Source organism: Lipophrys pholis (assembly GCF_963383615.2).
Source record: "Lipophrys pholis genome assembly, chromosome: 4".
Lineage (NCBI taxonomy): Eukaryota > Metazoa > Chordata > Actinopteri > Blenniiformes > Blenniidae > Lipophrys > Lipophrys pholis.
The window spans coordinates 23,003,887-23,016,500 of NC_137637.1; the positions used below are offsets into that span (position 1 = coordinate 23,003,887).

The 12,614-nt window shown below is 41.2% G+C and overlaps 2 protein-coding genes across 2 annotated transcripts; both read right to left on the reverse strand.

Moving 5' to 3' along the window:
- Positions 1-1,042: 1,042 nt before the first annotated feature.
- On the reverse strand, positions 1,043-5,870 carry LOC308108604 (SUZ RNA-binding domain-containing-like). Its single transcript, XM_080461693.1, has 4 exons — positions 5,382-5,870; positions 4,264-4,313; positions 3,901-4,170; positions 1,043-3,812 (listed from the first exon to the last, which is right to left on the reverse strand). Exons 1-4 carry the CDS (start codon positions 5,430-5,432, stop codon positions 3,701-3,703), a joined length of 483 nt encoding a protein of 160 aa, XP_080317819.1. The 5' UTR covers positions 5,433-5,870; the 3' UTR covers positions 1,043-3,700.
- Positions 5,871-6,010: 140 nt separating this feature from the next.
- LOC308108302 (dynein axonemal heavy chain 1-like) lies at positions 6,011-12,339 on the reverse strand (the record flags this gene model as incomplete). Its single annotated transcript, XM_080461132.1, has 18 exons — positions 6,011-6,712; positions 6,824-6,988; positions 7,079-7,291; positions 7,534-7,787; positions 7,891-8,089; positions 8,229-8,384; positions 8,520-8,661; positions 8,744-8,826; positions 8,953-9,072; positions 9,201-9,423; positions 9,579-9,772; positions 9,943-10,093; positions 10,213-10,508; positions 11,045-11,189; positions 11,322-11,577; positions 11,726-11,851; positions 11,951-12,080; positions 12,184-12,339. 18 exons carry the CDS (start codon positions 12,337-12,339, stop codon positions 6,578-6,580), a joined length of 3,144 nt encoding a protein of 1,047 aa, XP_080317258.1. The 3' UTR covers positions 6,011-6,577.
- Positions 12,340-12,614: the final 275 nt, after the last annotated feature.

The window sequence follows — 12,614 nt, forward strand, 5'->3', positions numbered from 1 at the left end:
CTAAGCCGGATCCGAGCAGCGCCCCCTGCGGTCAGGAGGTCCGGGCGCATCACCGCTCATAGCCCTGCGCACATAAACTTATTAAACATGTTGTTGTTTTCATTTATCTAATATAACGTTTCAAGGAGCATGAAAAATAATCTAATTTTGAAAACAACATTGATATAAAGATTTCTGATAATGTAGCGTTACAAGCAAACATAATATTCACCCCACTATAAGTTTATTAATACGTTAAGTTTAACAATTGTTTAACTGAATTTCACTTTACTAAACTGTTCAAGTTACACGTCACAAATTTTTTAACCATTTTGTAGTTTAGTGCTACAATTCCAGTTGGGTTTTTCTTTCAGTCCAATATATCATGAGTACAACATTGACACTGGCCTGTCATTTTGCAAATATTGTTGAGATGTTTACATTTGAGTTTGATTTCCTTTTTCTAAAATCACATTTCAACGAACTATACACCCCAGTGGGTAAAGATCTTATACACAGTAGCCAATTGAACAACATTTACTGTTATTCATTAGCAACGATTACACATGGGTGATAACCACTAAACCACTATAACCCTGAAGTCTACTTGTTCTGTTTTCTTTGTACTATTGCTTTTTAATACTCTTTAGGGGATTGCACTACTGCATTCCTCTTGAGTTATAGAGTCGGCCAGCTTACAGTCATTTTGAAGGTGATGAGTGTTGGCACCTTTTTTTTGTTATTATCTAAAGTATGTTAAGAATGAAAAATGTCACAGTGAAAGTCTTATTGGGAAAATGAAGGGGGTCTTTAATGAAGGTTAATGTCTGTAGTTTGCCTGTGCTCCATAAGTACATGTTTGGGAAAGTCATTATACCCAAGGAGAAGGTGGGGAGGAACAAAAATCCAGAAGGTGGAACTCAGTCGTACTTCAGAAATCAAAAAGCAAATCTGAGGTAGAGTATATTAAACGTGTCTCACATTTGGAGAACATCCATCTTAGATACCACACTATTACTTACTTTATATACACGACATACACGAATATAAACAAACACAGTATCAGTTTGAGGAGGTTTATTAAAGGGTATTCAAATTTAATTTTCCTTTTCAAGTTTTAAAACAACGATGACATCATATAAGCTTCAAACCAGAGAGATTTTTGTGAATGACTGCAACAAAGCATTGTGGGTACGTCACACAAGTGAGGCATGAGTGTTCACTGTAGAAATGATCAAAACCATCCGATTCTTCTTTGGACAACTGGACCAGATTCTTAGCGTATATCGTGTCCTTGATGGTGACGGATCAAATCCAGACACCAACCCATCCCTCTTTGCAATGAAAGTTATCGCTGAATGCTAAAATGTGGAAATAAACCTGCTCATATGTTTCTCAAGCAGCAGTTGTTGGACTAAGATGAATAAATGCAGCTTTTATCTTTCGACTAATTCACTGTTAGTGGTTATTAATTTCCAACACTAAATTTAATTATTTCCGATCCGGTCCAACAATCACCAAAAGGAGCTGAAAAAAAACAAAAAACATTCAAACCACAGCTGCCAAGCGCTTCAGTTAACTAAACAACATGAATCAACAGATCTGTGTCAGTTATGTGGGATCTAATAAACATCAGCACTGACCTGGCATAAATGCACAGAAGCCCTAAAGGTTAACTGGATTTATAACGCTGGAAGTTGTATGTCGGTAGTCAGGATGTTTTTATCATATAAGGCATAGAAGTGTCAAAAGGTTTCATACTTATGTCTGTATATGAATGATTGTGTGGCTTTGTTTTAAATCAGTGGGGGGAGAAAAAAAAAACCTGAACCCTCATTGTGTGAAAAAAAACCGCAGGACGCAAATCATTAAACCATGACAAAGACACTAAATGTGAGGTTTTCCTATTCTCTTCATGGGGCGAACATGTAAAGTCGGATGTGATCCAGGGAAACTGCTTCTCACAGGAGGTCATAGTGTTCCGTTTTGCTCGCGAAAGAAAAGCACCTCTGGATGTGATGCAGCCAAACACAACAGCAAAGCTGAACCTCCAGAATGAAGATGCGGTTAAAAACAACTGTATGATGCTTTGAGAGAAAACCGAACATGAGAACATTTGTAAAGGCGAGAATCACGGCAGAACACATGAACCTGATGTTGTAGCCGGTGACTTTACTTTTGTAGAGTTCAGGACAAATTTCAATAATCCTGGCAGGATACTCGCCAACATTAATCTTTACATTAAGGTTTTTTGTTGTTGTTTTTTCTGGATAATTTACAAACCATAACTTTATAGACAACCAATCAATCAATATACTGCAACTGGTGTAAAAACACACCAAAATGTTGATTTCAAGGCAAATGCAGTGCAGCTAAGCTCTGAGGCGAACTCCACCGTCCTGATCTGTCTGACCAGGAACAAGGCAACGAACACCCGCACATTTATGCACAAGAACTTCCAATTCATAACATTTGCCAATTTAGAAAAAGCTTTACTCGGACACCAACGATAAATGTTCTGTATCCGGGCTACGTCACATAGTCGCTAACACACTACTGATCTGCTGACATAAACTCAGCGCTGTGCGTACGCTCATGGCAAGTGTTTTAAGAATACTGCAACTGTGAAGTCGACCAAGTGCGACGCGAAGTAGAGATCTGACTTAAGTTTCTGTCCGTTCACTTTGCCGATCGTTAAAGCAGGACTATTTCTATTCTTCTTTCACTCCAACTCTGCAGCACCTTTTCATACTTGCCTCGAACATTTGCACAGCACTGTGTCCAAACAAACTAAAATAAAAACACACAAAATAATGTTGACTGTTTAAAACGAAAACAAGTTAGGCAATATGAGTTAAAACAAAACAAAACAAAAAAAAAAAATCTAGGGAGTCGTTACATTTTTTTATTGCTTGGAAAAGCTTAGATTTCGTGACACTGGTCTTCAAATCGATCATCTTTGGCCACAGGCTGCGTGCCCACCGGGCTTTTCTTTTACAGCGACCGGAGCTGAACAGAGGCGGTCGGACCGGGGAGAGTTCTGTCCTGAGCCCCTCCTGTCCACTGGAGTATTGAAAACTCATTACGGGACGCAGTACACCATAGTACAACCTTGTGTGACCTCACAACTGTACTGCTGAGCGCACAGTAATCTCTCAGCACATCAGTCCCACTGAACTCAAGACACTGAGGCCGGTGCTCCCGGTGGACAACCAGCCATGATCCACGTGCTGTCGGCTGAACGGCCAGCTCGTCTGCTCGCGTGCGTCTGTCTGCGGGAAATCCCACAGATTCACCGGCGATCCTGAAGAGACAGACACCTGATGCCCTGGCACTCGGCCGACCCATCACAACCTAAATATCATAGGGCACCTCATGGTAGGTCGGCGTATCACAGTGTGTAGGGATGTGAGGCAAAAGAGCCTGTTCGCGCTGTGGAACAGAAGGGATTTCATATCTTTGGCCGATCTCTGCCAGCCCCTTGCAAAGACAGAGGACAAGGCGGGATAGCAAAGACCAGACCAGCGACAGGAGCAGAGGGAGGGTGGAAAAGTTCATCTAATTCCATGCTACATCTTGAGTCTCTTCAGTCAACATTTTCTTGTGTTGCCACTCTGCTCTTCGTACCACCCGAAACCCCTTAAACCACCACCTTTTTTTTTTTTTTTTTCGCCCCCCTCCTCAGAGAGCAAGATGTTTCCCTGCAACAGGCGGCTCCCGTTTATCTGCAGAGTCTGAAGCCTGAGGTTCCATCTGGACCAGAGGGCTGACGGATCACGTGATTGTTTGGTCGAGCTTGTTCTGAAGGCGGCTGAGCACTTACACGTGCTGCCCTGAAAGCAGAAGGAGAAAACAAAAGAGTTGAATAAAAGAGGTTACAATACCTCATTAGCTGTAGTTTTAGCCAACATTCTGCCTCACCTCTCCTGGGACGGACTTTCCACAGGTGTTTCCTCTGAAGAAGCACTACCCAAAATCCTTTTCCGGGCCTCTGCGTACTCGGCCTCCCGCTGAGCCAAAGACTTCATTTGCTGTGAGGGACGGGACGCGGACGCAGGGTTCCCTGCAGTACCATTATTTGTGGGACGCTTTAAAATTCGAATTTGTGGTGGGGGTGCGGCAGGCAGAGAGTCATCCTGGATCACGATAGCAGTTCGCACAGGTGAGCTACTCGATTTCAAACTGGACTTTCTGCAAAAATGGAAAATGGAATTATAGCACAGATTCATAGTGAGGACGGTAAACGCTATGGCTTCTTTGAAGATTTTATTACATATCACTTACTTGGCTTCCTGATTTATTTTCAACTTTGCTTCAAGTCTTCTCTCAATTTCCTGAAGGGAGATTCACACGTTTTACACAATGACAAATTATTTCGTTTCCATTTATGTCCAAGAAATTCATACCCATCTTAACCAAATTAAAACAAATATTTAAACACCACAAAAATATCTTATGCTTAGAAATTAAACTTGTAAAAGACGTGACGACAGAGTTCACTAATTTTATCTGACCGAGTTTGAATCTATTCTATTGTCACCCTTTGGTGACCACCTGTCAAATATGGTCGATAACGATGTCCTTAAGAATATTCATCCTTTTGATTAAGCTATGAGAAGATTCATACAGTACCACACCACTGAGAGCCTTATTGCTACAGCTGAGAGGTGATATGCTCTAATTAATCTCTAGTAATGGTGTTTATACTATACATATGAGGTATATTTTAATAAATAGGCCTTCACAATGTTAAACTGATTAACTGTTCGGCAGGAAACATTCTGTATGTTCATACATGGAAATTATTTGTTTAATGTCTTTGTATTATTTATGTTCTTGACAGTTAAAAATAATCCACTTCTCTTCATTTTTAAATTCCAAGGTTTTTTGTCATCATTGTGAAAGATGACATACAACAGACGACATTGCTTTATTGAGGTTAACACGGTCTCAAAACTGGTGTGAGAAAATGTAAAGTTAAACTTACTACTTTTCCAAGTTGAAAACTAAATGGTTTAAACACTCGAGGCACATGACAGAAACTTGTTTCAGATTATTCTTCTGCAGTAATCCTCAACCAAACATCCATCTCAAAGCTGCCTGACGGCCATTCCCGACACGTCGAAACATTGGCATCACAAGAAAAGTAAGACTTTGAAGGAAATTGTGATCTATGGAATGTTTTAGATTATCAAGTCCCTGTGTGGAGCCAGGATCGGGACAACAGGGCCTGCCAGGCTCAACCAGGAAGACAACACTGAAAAACACCATCTTCATCCATTTAAGAACCGGGCACATCCAGCACACCACGGATTCCTGCTCGGGGTCAGTCTGACTTGTCAAACTGAAATCGGGTTCCCTCGCTGAAGCCAGGTTTAGCACAGAAAGCGACTGTTCCTCACCCCGCTGTCCGCCGCCTCTTCCCAGCTCTCTGCGATCTCCTCATCCTCCATGTTGAGCTGCTGGCTGGCTGGCTGGCTGGCTGGCTGCCTCCTCGCTCCGCCGGCTGACTCTATCCCATCAGCGGCGAGGACATGGGGCAGCGGGCAGAGCTCAAAGAGACACGCCGGGAGCTCGGGGGTTCACGGGGTCTCTCCTCGGGTGGTCGGATCGAGACTGCGCGAGCGGAGTTACGAACCGTCAGTTAGCTGCGAGTTAGCCTGTTAGCTTGACGCTCCGCTGGGGGCAGTCTCCTCTCCGGACAGCTGCTACTTTAACTTTAACGTCACGCCCGAGTCAGTAAACTAACGTCGACCACCGGCGCGACCACAGTCACACCGACAGCCGAGTTATATATCTTGAACAGCCGCCGGGTTTACCAAAAAGCGAAGCCAAGCGACTTAAGGTACATCGTTTAGGTCGAGGAGCGGAAATGACGTCATGACGCCAGTTCAGACAGGTAGCGTCAGTGATTTACAGCCTCCAGCAGACTGTCAACAACAAACATCTTGTTTATAAAACTACAGCACGTCTATCTGCAAAGAACAAAGTGTCGAATTCACATCAAGAAATCAACCGATCAATACAACTCGAGTCAGACCAGCACCTTTTTTTAATACCAGACAATAAAGAAGACATAAATAAAAATTACACAAATAAACAAAACAGAGCGTCAAAAAAGGCAAGGGCAATTTAAACTGATGCTGGAAATCCGATAGAACCGTATTTTCCATTAAAAAAAACAAAACAAGAATGGACCTCGGTAAATTAGGAGTGGGTGTGAGTGAATTCAAATGTGACTAACACTGCACAAAACATCGTTTATGTTGAAAATGAAGGTAAGTTAAATGAACTCAAGTCCAAGAAAGCCAATCTTAAAAGGATTCTTCCAAGCAGTGGACTAACTTAACAATTCTAAATCAACCAAACTGTTGAAGTAACGCTAATTACAACATCATTTAAACTGAAATAGATTTGCAAGTTGAAACATTCAGTCTCCCATTAAGTTCATGTAATTAACAAATCTTAGCTCACTTTAGTAAACGCAAAATCTCAGACAACAAAAGTTATTTACTCAAGCCAACCTATATTCTAACTTAAGACTACTTTTTATTTATTTATTACATAAACATTTAAGGCAGCCCTGTGAATTAAAATTTCAAGATGGAATTTGGGGAAAGGAGTCTCCTTTGGTCTCCAAGTAACCACCGAGACCTTTCTGCACCTGCTCCAAAAGCTTGCTGCACATCTTAAGTTTGGCCAACAGAGTAGCATCAGGGCATAGCTCAATCACCTAGAAACAGAAACACATGCACACATATAAATACAGAAACATCATCATCATCCCCTAATAATATAGCTTTAAAATTGGTCTGAATATATAAAATGCAATCAAAGCTCCGACCTTCTGATTATCAAAGGCAGTTTTCATGAGTCTTCTCCATGTTTGATCCATTCTCTTGTATGTGGTTCCCTCCACGGGCAGCTGTTGGTTAATATCATCAGAGCTGAAGATGGGCTCCAAGTATAACCAGGAACGTTGGCACGTCAGCCACTCCTTCAGCACATCCTAGTATCAGAACAGAACAGCAGAACCCCATAAGACACTATGATGATATAAGACGGACATTCTTCAATTTGTATTAGTGTTTGTCTGTACTCGAGTCATGTTTAGCTTGTTCTCCAAGGTGTTGATGCGTCCCTCAAAGGTCTTTTTAAAGGGTGACAAAGATATGCTCTGCATCATGACAATGTGATCGTCAAGCAACTGGAAAACCTCATCTGGACTTTTCAAAATATAAGTTCCTGTCTCCTTGTAGGGCAACACATCAAAGTGCACTGTCAACCACTCATGTTCCATCTTTTCCAAGGCCTGGGTGAGAAAAGGTGGAAAAAGTAAGAAAAAACACATTTGGTGGAAATATCTTCAAAAAACCGTGTGGAGTTGCTGCTTCTTTTTTTCTACAGAAGAAGCACCTTTTTTATCTGTTTCCATTAACAACAATGCAACTGAGCTTGGACGTGACTGAAAATAAGTGATATTACACCTTTCTTAAAAACCCAATAGGTTCTGTGGAACTTTGTATTTAGAATATGGTTTCTTCTTAGAGGTACCTGCTCAATGGAGTACTCTTTCCCAGCTATCTCATCCACATGAGCTATATCGTCCACATAGTTCTGTACGCCAAGCTCCAGACAGCCAGAGAAGGTCATGTTGGCTTTGGGTTTCATTTCCATCTGAGTGCGTTCTGAAAGCATCTCCCAGTGGCGGCTCCTCAAACCTGGGTTCCTCAGCCAGTGAAATATAGGGATGTAGGGACGGAACTCCTCAATCTGGTCGCGCATCATATTTGCCACCATTTGGCAATCTTAGAGCAATGTGAAACACAAAGACCAGTCCATGACAGACATGGGTCAATCACATGAACAATTACCTTGCCAGATCTGAATGGTAACAGATGTACCACCTACCAGGAATGTCCTTGAAATGTTCAAGACATTTATGCATGGTCTTGAGGGCATCTGTGATGTTGTGCTCAAGCTGCTCAGGGTCAATAGAAGACAGGGGGTCATTAAGCCACCTCTCGTGCCAATATAGCCAATTGGAGGTGGTTTTCCAAAGGTCATCAAATGGCTGAAAGTCTTTTATCAACTTATGCACACGGTCATACTGTAATACAAATGACAATGTCACAGTCAGAAAAGTTTCATTTTTAAAAACCAATATTTTTAAACCAATGTAGTTGCCTACACAATATTCAAATTTACATTTCTTTAAATTTTTTTATCCAAAGCTCTTTTTCACTTACATTCGTGACAGGCATACCAAGCAGACGCTCTCTGGTATTATATGTTTGAGCCATGGTTTGGCACTCCTTCAGTTGCTTACTCGTATGTTGGACCTTGTTTGACAGCTCATGGGCATGTTCAAGATCGACATGGTTTGCAAACCCGGCAACCAGCATCTACAAATAAAGTTATTAAATATAGAAGTATCAACTTGACATAAGAATAAGGCACAAAGACCTGTTCATTTTTTAGATGTATGAATGCATCTGCAAGGTTGAAAATCTCCGGAATTTAATTAGAAAATCACAGACCTCTAACGAATCGATGCGCCTCTCAAAGCTATCTTGGTCAGCGAGTTGAATTTTGCGGAAGCGCTCCTCATCCTCCACATGCTGGATGACCACTGCGTCCATGTTGCTCATTACCTGCTGAGGCCACTGAATAGTTGTCCACCTGCACAGAAATGTCGTCAAGACGATTCCATCTCAAATCTCAATTCAACTGAGCAGAACAAAAACACGAGTATGAAACTTACTTTTTCTTAAAATCCTCATCTGACACATTGTAGAAAAACTCTTCTAACATTTCATAATCTGACATGATCCCGTCAACGGGTTCCTGTTGAGGACAGAATAAAAAAAATATAAAAAAAAACAGTGCACTGACTGACTGAAGTGATTTTTACATACAGTATATGAAAATAATGTACACTAGGGGTATCTGCTACGTCTATTAAACCTGCACCTTGAAGCTCTTGAGCTCTTCCGGGATTTGTTTCATCCATTCCCTCTTTTCAGTCAGTTCCTCAATGTTCTTTGGTTTCTCATGAAGCTTTCTGTTCATCAAATTATATGCTTCACAGGCCTGCAGACAAAAAAATAACGCTCACAAGGTGGAAAGTGAGATTTTGTCACTCATACACAAACCTAAATACTGTGCATCTGTGCATTACACTACCACGCTATTTTTTTGCCTCGAAATAAATGACCTACATTTTCAAGTTGCTTCCGTAGACCCATAGCAAAGTGATCCAGCAGTGCATTGGCTAATGCCTTCCGTTTTTGGATGAGGGACTGCCGTACAGGCTCCACAAGTACCGCAAATGGACCGATCACAATGGAGTGTGGCAGGGTGTGTTTGATCCTCTCCATATCTTTGAGATGATGCTCAACCTCTTTTTTCACTTCTTGGAATGTCTGTTCTTCATTGTGACATCTAGCAGGCAAGCAACAGAGGCATGAGAGAAATAAGGATTTGTTAATGAAAAACATGATTTCATCCAACAATGAATGAAGATAAATGTGACACACAGTCCAAGAGTGGAACCTTCAAAAATGTTGGTATGTAATTGTATTGTCAAACAAACTTACTTCAGAAAAGTTTTTATGTCCAGGTTATATAACTCCAAATGTTTCTCATATTCAGCAGCATAGGCCTTGAGAGGGATGACTGCTTGTACCAGAGAATTGCTGACCTTCTTTCTCAGCTCTCTCACTTCTGGCTCCCATAAATTCACCGTCTCAAGCAACTCCACATCATGTATTACCAACTTCTGCAATACAAACTGGTATGGAAAAAAAGTGACAAAAGAAATTACATTCTGGTAAATCTACAACAGCACAGTCACTTGCTCTGTACATCATCATTCATTGATTCAAATGTACAGTAAAATGTTTAAGATGGGTTTTTTTTTATTGAATGTTGTATGAATCAAGTCGTCGCAGCTTTGTTTACCTTGTCAAGTTGTGGTATATTGTGTGTGGCCAAAACACCCTGATCAAACAAAGCAACAATAGATGTTTCAAAATTCTCCAAAGGAGTGCTGTAATGAACTCCAGTCTGATCAAGGACCAAGTCTACCACAAACACAGGATTCTTCTTTGGCCTGAACGGGGGGCAATGGAGCCACATTACTGACACAACCCTGAACACTACTGTAAGCTCAACGTGATTTAAGTATGTGGAAGAGACAAGTAAATTGGTGATGTTCGTATTCTATCTTACAGGTAGGGGCTGGTGATGAGGTCATTCCCCCAGACCAGGTCCTGAGAACATGCCAGCAGGCTGTGGCAGGCATCCAGCAGCAGCTGAGTCAGGCTGACCAGAGAATCCTGCACAAGGGAGCGGAGGGAGTCCTGCAGGTTGAGGCGCACCACAGCCATCAGCTTGCTCAGGTCGCACAGCCTGTAGACGTCCCAGCGAGACACGTTTACGTTGAATGGACCCTTGTTGACAGCCAGGTTGGAACGAATGATGTTGGTCAGCGTGGGCACAAACGTCTTCCTGAGTGATAAATTAATCTGCAGAAGAAGTAGAAGATTTAATGGTTCTTGATTCATATGAAATCCATGTTTTTCTGCTTTGTGGCAGGAAAAAATAATAACATTAAAATATACCTAATTAAAAAAGTACGGAAATGTAATTTAGATGAATATGATAATTAATTAACAGCAAACGGCTTCCACAGGCAGTGTCCAGGGAACAATACCCGATGATGATGTGTAGATTGGACATCTTTGAATTTGTCCAGATGGAGCGCTGTAGTTGAGGTCATGTTGAACAGCTTTATGATTGCTACTTTCCTGGATTCAGACGATATCTCGGTTAACACAGAGATCACCTCTGGACTTCTGAACAGGGTTTTTTTGAAAAAAGCAGCTTTGTTTTCTCCATAAGTGGAGTAGGGAACTGGAACACACCCTGCAAATTAAACCAGAATTTAAATTCTCAAGCTCATTGTCACTAGCTGATACTGAACTTAAATGACTTAAAAAAATGCTTTAAACAAAATCACAAATGTGAAAAAAAATAACTTCACAATACCTTTTTGGGGTACATAAGGAGATTCCTTCTGTGGCAGGGTGATGTGTGAAAGCTCCCCAGGACTGCTCATCACACATTTGTCAAAAATCATGCGGTTCATTGTCCAGTCATATTCTAGTTTGATCTCCTTCTCCAAGTCCCCTATATGTCGCTCTAAACTAAGCACATGACAGCCACTTCATTCTCCATTTCAGTGAGTTGAAATCTTAACTCATAAAGATCTTCCATACTAACAAATTGTACATAACATTATAAAACGACTGCAGATAAAGTAAAAGACATCTGCTTACTCATTCGGTCTGAATCCAGGAGTTGACAGGACCAAACTTTTGATACGTTGGAGAGTGTCAGCATTGATGGATGGAGTTCCTGGACAAATCGGCATGCAGTTCACAGACAACTGGTATAGACATTGAGCTTCTGTGTTTTCTCTGTAGCGTAGAGCAAATTGGATCCGTTCAACAAAGACACGCGGGTCCTCGGCACTGAAATATAGTCTGATCCTGGGAACCCAGTGCTTACTGCCTGCAACCAAGGAGTTCATTCCTATACACAGAGGGGGACAAGAAGTATACAGTTAAGGATATCAGAAAAAAAGATAACAGAACAACATTAGACGACAATGTGGTACTATTATTCAAAGAAATATCATTATCATTATTGACCACATGCTCCTCATCCTTGATGAGATTACCTTTGGGGTCTGTCTCACTGCTGTTTTGGTGAACTTTCTCGACCAGGTATTGACTCTTCTCCTTACTATAATCAAGAACCCCAACTAAATGCCAGCAATACTCCGAGGGTGGGCTTCTCAGGTCATCTGCAATGAAGAGCAAAAAGTAAACAATAAAGAGTTGACAAGAAAGTACTTTTCTTTTTTTTCTTCTTTTTTTTAGAACAAAAAACTGGGACAATGTACCCGAAGTAATCACATCATCTTCAGGCAGCAGGGCTTTAGCAGGAATGGGTTTTCTATGAGATTCTTCAGCTTGGCCCAAAGCAAGCCAGTCTTCTGGTGTCCGACAGTCATAGTCCTCATTGTCAAACATCTCGGGGGGAAAAAAACACGAGAAAACACCATAAACATAGGGTGTAGGGCACTCAACGAACAAACGCCACAGAAAGATTGCGTTAACACTGTAATTAACTTACTTCTAAAGGGAGGTAGGGCGACTCTGGTGCCGCTGCATGTTTATCACTCTTACTCAGATGTCTTGGCACGAGGAGGGTAGAGTCTATTCCTTTGTCTGCCAGCAGTTGTTCAAAATCTAAGTTTAAGAACTCTCTTCGACGTCTGTCAATAAACATAATATTAGAAACGTTTTATTAAATTGAAATCACTTTGCAAATTTTATTTTATTTTTTTACCTCATCAATCACCAATAACAACAAAAACTGTAACTGGGCAACACAGAACCAGCCCACCAAATCTCGATATATGCATTGTAAACTCATATTTGTGCAGCAACTGATACAGCACTCCATAAAATATTCTTATTCGTCTTTCATATATAAATATTCTTCAAAGGAAAGAACATACCTTTCTATGGCTACTCTTCGGGGAATATGACCTGGATGGGTTT